This window comes from Nelumbo lutea, chromosome 4 (genome assembly GCF_056320005.1).
Source record: "Nelumbo lutea isolate HS-2025 chromosome 4, American lotus-T2T, whole genome shotgun sequence".
NCBI lineage: Eukaryota > Viridiplantae > Streptophyta > Magnoliopsida > Proteales > Nelumbonaceae > Nelumbo > Nelumbo lutea.
The window spans coordinates 95,809,002-95,821,909 of record NC_142687.1 but is presented as its reverse complement, the minus strand read 5'-3'; the positions used below and the strand labels follow the sequence as shown (position 1 = coordinate 95,821,909).

The 12,908-nt window shown below is 37.8% G+C and overlaps 1 protein-coding gene across 2 annotated transcripts in view; it reads left to right on the top strand.

The window, feature by feature from the left end:
• LOC148861995 (Transducin/WD40 repeat-like superfamily protein) overlaps positions 1-12,449 on the top strand; it is a 35,824-nt gene extending 23,375 nt beyond the window's left edge. The window contains exons 10-12 of one of the 2 annotated variants that reach the window (XM_088985537.1): positions 2,519-2,574; positions 8,628-8,685; positions 12,185-12,449. In XM_088985537.1, the coding sequence (XP_088841663.1) occupies positions 2,519-2,574; positions 8,628-8,685; positions 12,185-12,207 (137 nt within the window). In that variant the 3' untranslated portion in view covers positions 12,208-12,449. Of the gene's footprint in view, positions 1-2,518; positions 2,575-8,627; positions 8,686-10,715; positions 11,379-12,184 lie in introns of those variants that run through there. The other variant, XM_088985536.1, reaches the window with a different exon arrangement.
• Positions 12,450-12,908: the final 459 nt, after the last annotated feature.

The window sequence follows — 12,908 nt, the reverse complement described above, 5'->3', positions numbered from 1 at the left end:
CATTATAATTGCGGAGGTTTTGGGGAAATTGATTCACAAAGCAGATTCTAGGGGGCTCATTAGAGGCTGGAGAGTTGGGAGGGCGGAAACCCCTCTTACTCGTAGTTTGCTGACGACACGATTCTTTTTTGTGAAGGCGGTAATGTGAGCTTTATTAGGAATTTGAAGTCGGTGATACAACTGTTTGAGCAAAGTTATGGGGGTGAATTTGAAGGAGGGAGAGATCAGGGAGAGTGCTGAAGTATTGGGGTGTGAAGTCTCGGGCTGGCCTTTGAACTACTTAGGGTTGCGTTTAGGGGATAATCCCATGAGAGAGAGCTTTTGGAACCTGGTGGTGGAAAGGTTCGAAAAAAGACTAGTGTCATGGAAAAAGAACTACCTCTCTCTTGGTGGGAGAGTTACTCTTATTAAGGCCACGCTTGCTAATTTACCTATCTTTTTCCTGTCGGTGTTTAAAATCCCAGTGAAGGTTGCTAATAGATTGGAGAAGTTAATGAGAGATTTCCTGTGGGAACTGGGAGAGGAAAAGAGGGATCATAGAGTGAGCTGGGAGATAGTTTGTAGGAGTAAGACTTGTGGTGGCTTGGGGCTTGGGAATATTAGGAGAAGGAATATTATTCTGTTGGGAAAGTGGTTGTGGAGATTCCCATTGGAGAAGGAGAAGCTTTGGGCTAGAATAGTGGCAAGTATTCATGGGCTGGAGCATAATGGATGGGACGCTGGAATCAGAGTTAGGACCACAAGCAATTCTCCTTGGAAAGCCATTCATGACCTACTACCAGTTTTCTCCCCTAATATCAGGTATGATTTGAATTCCGGTAACTCCATAAAATTTTGGGAACAAATCTGGGTGGGGAGTGCCCCTCTAAAGGATCAGTTTCCTTCTTTGTTTGCTCTTTCTAATTTGAAAAATGAGCCAATCTCGTCTTTTACCACCCCATCCTCTTCCATTTCTGGGATTGGGTGGAACTTGGGTCTAAGAAGGGATTTGAGGGACTCAGACTTAGACATTATTTTGAGCCTTATTGCAATTCTTGATAACGTTGTCTTAGACCCCACTAGGGCGGATTCTAGAATTTGTGCTTCTTTCTTCAAAGTCTTAATCCAGTCCACCAGTCCTACCTCCCCTCCTTTTCCTGTTGATGAGGTTTGGTGCAGAGCAATACCTGTTAGGGTTGGTAGTTTTTGTTGGGAAGCCTATCTGGAAAGAATCAACACTGGTGCCTTACTCCAAAAAAAGACACCCAATACTTGTTTGTCACCTCAGTGGTGTGTTCTTTGTAAAGCGGATGGGGAGACTGGTTTTCACCTACTGGTGTCTTGCCATTTTGCGAGGTCAATTTGGGAATGGGCTTTGTCCCTATTTGGTTGTTGTTGGAACCCCCCATTAGACTTGCAAGGCCTTTTTTCCCCTTCTTTTTTCAGGTGGCGGATAAAAAGGGGAAGGACAATGTGGAGAGGATTAAGGGCTGTGGTATGTTGGACACTTTGGGAAGAAAGAAATTCCAGGATATTCTCAGAAGCTCAGAGAGGAGCAGCAGATCTGAGGGCTATCATTCATATTAGGGCGCTACAGTGGCTGAAATCTTTGGAGCTTTTCACAGATTACATTGTGGATGACATGTTGAGGAAGTGGGGTGAAATTGCAAGTTGCACACAAACTAAGTCAGTAATGAGTGTGGCTTGGACCCCTCCACCTAGTGGATTCGTGAAATTAAACTTTGATTGGTGTAGCAGGGGAAATCCGGGACAATCGGGGATTGGGGGTGTTTTTAGGGATGAAAATGGGGTCATTTCTGCCATGCTCTCAGGCCCAATTGGAGTGGGCGACTCCCTTAGAGCTGAGATCTTTGCAGTTATGGAAGGAGTCCAAAAAGCTAAGGAGTTGAACATCAGGAAACTCTTAATTGAAGGGGATTCAGAGGTGGTGATAGGGTGGCTGCTTAAAGATCACAATGGCTTATGGAAGTACAATAATGAGAGGAGGAAATTCAAGTGGCTGGTGCGGGAGATGGAGGTTAAGATACGTTGGGTTAAAAGATCGACTAATTCCCTAGCTGATGGTTTAGCTAAACAAGGGTCAGAAAGGGATTCACTTTTTTGGGCCAAGCTATAACTTTAGTGTGTTTTCTTTCTTTTCTCTTTCTTTTTTCCTTTTCTTGAGATTCTTTGTTGCTCTTGGAAGATAAGCGTGTTTGTCTTCCTTTTGTAAATCTTCTTTGATGAATTAATGAAAGTGTTATTGATAAAAAAAAGAACACTTGGGATGATTCAAATTGTGAATCATATCATAAATTGTAAGATTTGTTGATTGGTACTTAGTATGGCTTTATATGTTTTGTCCTGAGACCTATTATGGTAAGCATGGCAGTTTTGGACATGATTTCTGTATATATACATATCCTCATTTTGTGACTTGGTAAATTTAGGAGCTATTTCAATATACTTTTATGGCTATGTCAAAGTTTAGTTGCATTTTATTTTGCTAGATTTTGTACTGAATGGATTGGCATTCCAGGATTAGATGGCTATTTGCGCTTCTGGGATGTTAAGACTCGCCAACTTCTCTCTGCGGTTTGTTTTGAAACTTGACACTTTTGGATGGTTATGACTCTTTATTGCAAAATTATATGTTTCTGTGGGCTAACAACCTTTTGTTTTTCCATAATTTTTATAATCTATTTTCCATGGCTTTCCTTCACATACAACCAAAACTAACCTATAATTGAAATACAAAAGGGTCATTTATTTAGACACCTCTTATGGTTTCATGTATTTACTTAAACTACCCTCTAGTTTGCATTAGAAAAATCCTCCTATAGTTTATAATATATTTTTCATGGCTTTTCTCTGCATACAACCAACACTAACCTAGTTTGCATTAGAAAAATCCTCCTATAGTTTATAAATATTGGCTGACTGGACTGGGAAGATTATTCTTTCCAACAGGCCATTCTTTCTTCCACTCTTTCTCTCTTATTTCTCCCTCTCTCTCTCTCTCTCTCTCTCTCTCTCTCTCTTTTCTTCTTATTGCTGCTATTCTCTCTATTGCATTAATTCTATTTCTCCTTGTTATTGATGAGAAGGTAAGAAAAAGAGAGGGGAGATTAAGAAGAGGAGAGAAATTTTGGATGGTCGAAAAATCTAGGTTGGAGGTGCCTAATTCTTTATTTATAATGAGGTGACAGCTAATACAAGTCAAATTACAATAGTGCCCTTGTGACACAATCTACTAGAAAATACAAAACTCCCCCTCAAGTTGGGTCATACATGACAATCATGCCCAACTTGTCACATTAGTTCATTGTGACACAAAAAGTATGATGATATGAACAAGCTACTCCTTGGAACTGGCATAAAGTGTACACATTTCATATTTATCAAAAAAAAAAGTGTACACACTTCACCCTTCTCAAGTTTCTTCTTTGAAGTGCTTGTCAACTTCACTGTGTTTTATTCTGTCATGGAGAACAAGATTAGCTACAATATTTATAGTTGCCTTATTGTCACAATAGAGATATATAAGGCTGTATACACTAAAGCCTAGTTCTCCTAACAAGTTCTTCATCCAAAGTATTTAAACATCCATGTGCCATAGCGCTATATTCAACCTCAGCACTGGACCTCGCAACCACACTTTGCTTTTTGCTCCTCAAAGTCACCAAGTTTTCTCCTACAAAAGTACAATATCCACTAGTAGATCCTGCCTAGTCTTCATCAGTGTAAACCTCGACTTATATGTGATCATGCTTCCTAAACAACAGGCTAATTCGTGGGTATTTCTTTAGGTACTTGAGAACTCTCTCTATTGCTTCGAGGTGGGGAATCTTAGGAGAATACTTAATTGGCTGAGAACTCCAACAACATATGCAATGCCAAGGTGTGTCTTGGACAAATACAACAATCTTCCTACTAGCTTTTGAAACTGCTTTGAATCTTTCAAAGGTTGTCCATCACAATTTCCCAATCTATGGTTAACATCAATAGGAGTGTCAGCTTGCTTTGCTCCTATCTTACTTGTATCCTATAAGAAATCGAGGATGTTTTTCCCTTGAGAAGTGAAGATTCCTTTCTTTTTTTCCTGAAGAGGTAAAATATTGTATTAGATTCTAAAGTATAAGGTCTTGTACAATGAGAATCTGTACAAGTGCGACCAGAACTAGGACTCCCCAAAAAAGTCCACCCTCAAAAAAGAACCAGAACTATAAACATTTCTACATACATTAGAAAGAGATAACCAACTCCTAAGCTCTTCTATTATAAAGTTAATAACCCCAGCCTCAGTCTTAGCTTTTTGCTAAAAAATCCTATTGTTTTTTTCCAACTAGATAGCCCACAACTAGACCTGTTCATGGGCCGGGCCGGGCTTTCACTCTGTATTAACAGATTTTTCTAAGGCCCGAGCTCGAGCCCGGCCCTCATAAAAAGCCCGAAGCCCGGGCCTGGGCCTGAGCCCGAAATTTAGCCCATGTTGTTACTACTGTTGAAGCGTCTGAATAGAGAGAGAGAGAGAGAGAGAGAGAGAGAGAGAGAGAAAATAAAAAAATGTATATATTAAATTATAAATATATATATATATATATTTCAATAAATATTATATTGTTTATATATTTTATATAATATATAAAATATATATTATGTATTTTATAAAATATATAATGCTGAGTCGGGCTCGGGCTCGGGCCGGGCTATTTTGACAAATCCCGAGCTCGGCCCGTAACACAATCGGGCTTACTGTGTTAGGCCTGAGGTCAGGCCTGCAGGCCTAATTACATGACCAAGCCCAACCGGGGTGCGGGATGGGCCGGGCCGGGCCATCGGGCTACCCGGCCCATGAATAGGTCTACCCACAACACCACAGATTGGATGACTGACCACAAAATGAAGATTCCCTTTTGTGAATGAGAAACCTCAATCCCAAGAAAATACTACTACAGTCCTAGATCTTTTGCTTAGGGGGTTTCAAACAACTTTGGTGTTTTGTTAATGAAAGAAGGAGATTTAAGTGGCTGACTCAGGGTATGGAACTAAGACTGTAGTGGGTGAAAATAAGTGCTAATTCCTTTGTAGATGGCTAGATGCACTTGCCAAACAAGGGGTGGGAAGGGTTCAATTGTTTTTGGGTTTTATTGTAATCTTGTACATTTTATGTGGGGAGGGTTAAGGGAGCTTACCTCTTCCCTTGCTCTCTTACAATTGTATCTTTTATCTCAACTTTTAGTAAATTGCTTTTTTTATTGATAAAAGATCTTTTGCAGTTTTACTTCAAATAGAGTATCCAAGAACTCTTTTAACTTTTGTATTTTAGAGTTCCAATTCCCTGTAATAATGATGTCATCTACATAAACTATTAGACCTGCAACTCTTCCTTCACTCCTTTCGACAAAAAGTGTATGCTCAGGTTGGCATTGTCTGAATCCCTTATATTGAATAGTTATATGAGATTTGCTAAACCAAGCTCTAGGTGATTGCTTCAAGCCATATCCATATAGAGACTTCTTCAACTTGTACACCTTGTGTTCACTTACCTTTGGCTCGAAAACCAGTTGGCTGAACCATGTACACCTCTTCCAAGTCACCATTTAGGAAAGCATTTATAATTTCCAATTGATGTAATTCCTAATCTAAATTAGTAGCTAGAGGCAGAAGGGCTTGAATGGATTTCTTTTTTGTATTGGGGCAAAAGTCTCAGCATAATCAATACCATACACTTGGATAAATCCTTTTTGCACCCAAGCGTTATTCTTATGGAGGTGCTTTGTAGTGTATGAACCGATGCCCTTTCTTTTTACAATGGGAATGTTGAGGTCATATATAGAATTGTCAACAGAAATGAGAACAGAAGTATCAATGGGAATGAGAGTGCCTGGTTGAGATGGATTTACCTCTTGGGAGTTTGATGGTGTGGGTTGCATAGTTTTTTGTATCTCCACATCCTTTGAACCTTGCTGATCCCTACTGCTCTTACGTAGGAAGACATGAAAAGGAGCAGAATTCAGGATGGAAGGAAGTTGGACTTGTTGGACCTGTTTCCCATCGATACTATTCACCCCCTGAGGAGAAATAGGGAAGAAAGACTCATTCTCAAAGAAGGATATGTCCGTAGAAATAAAGTACATGAATTGGCTTACTACATTGACTATAAATGTAATATCAGGCCAAGTAATTGTTAGATATTTCAGTTTAACAAGCTGCCTTCTATACCTTCTGATTGAAGACATGCATTTATGCCTAGAAGGTAATAATTCCTCTCCTAAGTGCGTTAATGAAAACATTAAGAGGGGAAGGATTATTATGTAAGTTTTTTGATTAGTTGAAAGCCCGTAAAACATTAAACCTGATTGATTTTGGTCCTTAGGAGAGAGAAGGTGGTGACTTCTTACACCTGGTATGTGACTGTTCATATAGTCACACAACTGTGGGATACCACTGTACGATTATGTTGATCATTTTATGGAAAATCTTGTTGCTGTGCTGCACTAAGAAATCCTATTCGCATAGGACTTATTTAGATCTCATGAGTTTGATTCGTTGTTCGATATAATCCTTGGGTGATTGATTGGGACATCTTATGGGTCCCACAAAATCAATCAACCTCAAAAATTTATTCCCTTTGAAGTGTTAATGGTGAGTTTTGGGTTTATCTTCATTTTGTCTAAAGGAGATGGATTCATTTTAGGAAAACCTTGTAATCCTTTTGTAGCTTGAAAATGAACTTGTCAACACCATAAATAGAGGAAGGTTCTCCATGTTGTAGAGGATGAATCTAATTAGACATACATTAGGTGGAACTTTGACCTAATTGTTAGGAGGGGTAGAACATTGTAGGGAAGGCATTCTACAAGTTCTAGATGTTCTTCTAAAGCTTTGAATGTAGGGGAATGCTTGGAGACCTTATTGGATGTTGAGATACCATCAATAAAGGTATTTGGAAGATTGTTTGAGGTTCAATTGGGTGGAAATTAAGTGTAATCATTTGTAGCCCAACCTAGAAGCTCAACCTAGTCCAGTCTGGAAATTTCTAGGATTGGGCCTATACAGCCAGGCTTACACACACACACACACATACATATATTATAAGTCACTGTGTTTACTCAGCATATGTAGATTTGGCTTGATCCCAAAAATCTCCTTTTGCTGTTTAAGCCCACATGACATTCTTCTTCAGTTTGGGCTGCATTGAACATAGCAGCCAAGACATAATCATATGGTTTTCCTTTTCCCACTTTTCATAAGCAGGATCTTCATTTGGATTGATTATCTTTTGGGTTAGATACCCTTGTATTCCTCTTCCACCAATAAATTGCCTTACTTCCTCGAGCCATTCCAATAGTTCAGGCCATTTTAAAGGACAATAAAGATATGAGGATTATGCTGTCCATACTGTTACCAGGTAAAGATCGAATCACATGAAGATGCCGAATCTTCAGTAACTATTGTCAACACCAAAAACAGACACTACAAAAAGCTCTTTTTATGTAAAATAGTTGTACACACAACTAGGTCCATTAACAAGTAAGAATGAGAGAGGAAACCAGATAGCTGCTGTCACCCCAATAACAGGTTTCAGTCATGAGGCTCCCACCAATGTGGGGTCTGAGGAGGGACAGATGTATGCAGCCTTATGCCTGCATATACAGAGAGGCTATTTCTAAGATTTGAACCCTGGTCACCCAGGTCACAATGTCACCCCAATAACAGGTACAAGCACAAATAACAATGTTTCAAGACAAAAATTTCTTTACCCAGGATGTACTGCCCTTCTACGACCCAAACAAATCAAGTTCAGAGACTGTTATAGCCTCCACAGGTTATATGGCCATCCAATAATTCAGGAGTCACCTTCTCAGAACTAATATAGCCTCCACGGGATGAACCGAAACCTTACCAGCCCAAAAAATGTCAGAACTAGTCTTCATACAACCAGAATACTTCTGGTCTTGAATGAATCTCTTGATATCTGAGGCAGTAGACCAATCTTATCTTGTTCACTATGGTTTATTCAGGCAGGTACGGTAATCTGCTTCATTCTATATACCTTTAAACTGAAGAGATACATCCAACCAGTGCAGCAGAAGTCCTTTTTTAAAACCCTTTTAGACTTCTATCTAGTATATTGTCCACCACAGAGAATATTTTATTGTTCTTACAACTCCAAAGAATAAGGAAGAAAGTAGCTCTCCTGTCCGGTCAGTCTAGCAAGGCTCCTGCTGATTCCTCTTATGATTTCAAATATGGAAAGAAGACCTAATCAGGATTGACCTATTGCCAGACAATGCTCTGATATCATGTGTGTCTTACCTGGAGTAAGAAGAAAGCGCAAAAAACAGTGTTCGTGAAGTGTTCACTTCATTAGTATTTATAAGGTTTTAAAATATAACAGTTAAAGGACAATAACACCTTTGTCTCATATACAAAAGAAATACACCATTACAATAGACTGCAAATTGGAACCAAATCCAGTTGATCGAATAGTCAATGAGGTTACTGGAAATGCATATTGGTGAGATCTGTAGAAATCCACGTTTGAGAAATCAATATGCATTTAAGTAGTGTCTCTTTTATAGTTTATAACTTGCTTCTCTTTTTAATGGCAACTGTTTCACTATTAATACTATTGGGTGCAGGTGTTCTTGAAGCAGCAGCTCACAAATGTTGTGATTGATTCAAATTTCATTGGAGAAGGTTAGTGACCATATTATGCTTCCATTATCACAAGGTTTTAATAGCCTGCAATATGTCTTATGGTACTCGAATCTTGTACAGGAGAGCTTACTAAAATATTCTTAACACAGAAAAACTAATAGATTTGAATGGATAAAAATCATGATAGGCCAATACATAGATAAATCCATATCCCTTTTTACCCATTTGTGTGTTGAATACCTAAGAATTCCTCCTAGGTTTTCAATATAAAATGATGCAGCAAGGGTAGAAAAAACTTACACAATAGAAAAAGTGAAGTATAGAGGGGGGGAGGGAGGGAAGGAGGGAGGGAGAATACATCTGTTTATAGAGTGACTTGTCTTGTGCATCAAGAAACACAATTACTTTCCACCTACTAATGCAAATAAACTAAAAATTGGAAGATAAGCTCTACTAAATCCACTAAATTAGAAAAACAAGATACCATGGTCAGGCCCAAATGGGATTGAACAAAATGACGAAATTACCCTGTCCAAAAATATGGAAATACATAAAATTCCAAATTTGATTCTTCAGCTCCTGCATCATTTTCCCCTGATTAAAAAAAAACTCGCCCTTGAATTTTGAAGAACTTGAGGATGAAAAGTTGATGTACCTCAATGACAAAAGTAGGAGTTTCAATTAGCTACTTAAACACACTGCCTTGCATAACCTTCTTTGTTAAATCATCAATAACATTAGCCTTTTGAGCACCAAAATCATTAATTAGCCTATCTTGTGGTCTTCCCCTTGTTTATCAACTGCAGCATTTTGAACTTTTCCTTAAATATCTAGTTTAGGAAATGCCATCTCTATGTTTTCAGCTGTTCTTGATTCTTCAGCAAACTCTTGGATTTCTTCCATTATTATTGTTGGTGGAACTTGTGCTATGCCAGCTTGTAATTCTTGAGTTGGTTTTTGTTGAACTTGTAAAGTCATGACTTCCTTATTAAGATCTACTACAACCAACATATTTGTGTCCTGTGCCTGAATTTCCTCTAACTTGCTCCACCTCCATCTCTTCTTGATCTTTAACCTCAAGCTAATCATCCTCAATGCCCCTGTTACGAACTGAGACGACGAGAATCATCATTATCATCCATGTCTTATCCCAAAGCTTGAACCAAGATGAAGACAACACCAAATGAAAACATTGACTTAGGGTTCGTGAGAGAACTAACAGGCTGTAAACCTGCTCTTATACCATCTTAAGCAGTGGGTATAGGTTTTGTAAAATCTATATAAAGAAAGAGAATGAAGTGGAGAAGAAGAACTTAGAAGAGACAAGAAGAGAAAGAATTTCTTGAACAGGGTTGGATACCTTAGAGGTCAGTTCACCATAACTTGTATAGTTTATCATCTAAAAGAATGTGCATTATAAAATTGCCCTTGAAATATTGCCAACATATTGACAAAATATCAGAGATATTGGGGAAAAAAAAGATTTCTTGGATAATTTTGTTTTGCTCTTAGCAAAATAGGAAATTTTTTGTGAAAATTTCGTGCAATATTGCTGATATTGTGAACCATGATCTCTGCCATAACAACACTCGTTCTCCACAGCCACTGCTTCAATTGCAGGATGTAAATGTTGCCCTGCTACCTTATAATGTAGCCTGTAATTCGTCTATATAGCAATAGAAGTAACAAATAACTAGAACCAATCAACCAATACTGAACAGTCATGTCCAAAAATGCTGAAGTTAGGCTTGTATTGCGGTCCCCCTGTCCCAAGACCCCTGATAGCTAGGACCAACATTAGGAGATGGTCTTTCAGCAGTAGAATAATTTTCAGATAACTTGAGGTAAGTGCGGAGCAAATTTATAAACCTAGGTTTGGTATTTGTTATTGTTGGAAACCGCAGGTAGGGTATTTTGTAGTTTATCCATTTTTTATTTCCTCAGCTACATCAGTATCTCTGTCTGTACTTAAAGTTTGAATTAGTAGGTTTTCAGCCCCTTTTTTTTTGAAGTAGATCCAGTTCTATCTCTTTCATATCTAGTCCTAAGTGCTTTTCTTTGCTTAGCAGAAGTTTCAGGCATTGTAGTAGATCCACTGTCAAATGTTGAACAGGAGACAAATCAGACCCAGGTCAATGAGGATGGACCACCGCCTGTGAAAAGAAAAAAAACATCTAAAGAAAGTGAAGAAAGAAAAAAGCCCAAGCACAACAGGAAAAGCAAAGTGAAAGATAAAGATCATAGCACATCATCGCCATTACTGAAATCCAAGAGAAAAAGCAAGAAGAGTGCCAAAGATAAGGATGATGATGGGTCATAATGGATTTCAGTAACGATTTCTTTTTAATGAAATGGATAATACATGTGTCAAACATCAATTTTGGCATGCATTCCTGATGAGCAGGCCGAACAAGAAGCTATACAGATTGTCATGTCATGGGCAGCGGGTTTTTTTCTGGTTTTCTTTTTTTTTTTTTTTTTTCTAAATGGCTGTATCCGTTTTTTCCAACTTGGGGTACATTATGAGTTTAAAGAGGGAGAAATGAAATGGTTTATTTTTTTTTATTTTTATTTTTATTTTTAGTTAGTATTCAAGAGGGAGAATGGCTGAGGTATTAACTATTAAGATTTGATAAACATGCCTTCGACTTTGTTGAATGCTTAATTTTTGTAACCTCGGAAGTCTGATGATAAATTACTTGGCTATCAGTGTGGCCCAATTCATGGAGGAATCACTCTGGCTAACTTTGGAAAGCAAAATGTGATAACTCACATTATGGTTATTGAGAATCTAATTTTTTTAAACCCAAAATTTACTCTAGGTGGAGGGATAGCCATGGACTTTATTAATAATTCAAAGAAAAAACTATGAGGTTGGAAATAGAAGCCTAACCCCTTTAAGAATCAACTCATGTCTCATAAATTAAAATATAAAGAAAACATCATCTGGTTCAGTCATGGTTGATAAAGGTCATCATCAAACACGGCCTACTCTTAATAGCCAATTTTGATTTGAAACTGAAGATATATAGATCACCAATAGAATCATTGTGCATGTTAGCCTCTTAAATTACAGACCTCTTAAAATTACAGATTCATGGTAGATTGTCCACGTACATGGGCTCTTCTTTCTCCAACAACTTCCCCTTTCTGCATTCTTTTTGAGTTTCTCTCCCTTTCCATTCCCACCTCTCCATTAAATCAAGTTAGTAGATTCTCTCTCTCACTATTTCTAACCCAATTACCTGAAAAATTCCTAAAATCTCTCTCCTAAGGTATCTCTTCTAACAGGTATCATATTAGTTCACTCTCCAATCAATTTCTAAAATCTCTCTCATCTAAAATATTTTTATCTACTCTATTCTAAGTACTCTCTTTATTTCCATTTATGAACATCTCATAGAGTTTCTTTTGAATCATTGGAGGATAATATAGTCGGTCGGTTTGTCTTTTTGAACTTTAAACAGTCATCAAGCTTATGAAGGAGCCATGCATCGATCTCATGCCTCCACAAATTACAATTGATTTTGTTGTGTAGGCATTCATGGCAGTGGTATATGACTTTTCATAGTCTGGAGGTCGGCTTTAACGATCCAATCCAACTTCTCTGATTACAAGATGCCGGCGATAACAGGGACTAGACCAACTAAAGTGCAGTTCGTTTGGCAGGAATGAATCAATGAATAGAACGACCTGGTTGATGGTTATTTGAATTTTATTAGTCCGTACTAGACAAGGAAACATTGGAGAAAATTCGGTAATAATCCCCTTTTTCAATGAACATGCAAAATTTATGAGGCCAAGAACCAGGGTTCTAAGTAGGTTGGTTAACGTAACCTAATTAACTCATTTAGTTTTGATGAGGCACTCCGAAACCGTAGCATGACACCACATAACTTGCTTTACCAAAATGACAGAGATAACCTCGGAATCACGTTGGATGCATCTCGCACACCCTCAGAGTGTTATGTCACTAGGGGTGTCCATGGTTCGATTAATCGAACTATGGGCAATTTTTGCAAACTGAATTGGTATCACCAGTTTTTCCATTTTTCCAAACTGAAATCGAATCGGTCTCACCGATTAACTGGTTTACCAGTTTTGGTTTTTGATTGATTCGGTTCTTTAGTTTTTTATATTTATAATATATTATATAAATATATGAATAATATTATATTATAAATAATAAATAATAAATAATATATTATAAATATTATAAAAAAATATAATATATAATACATTTATAAATAGATTATTATAAA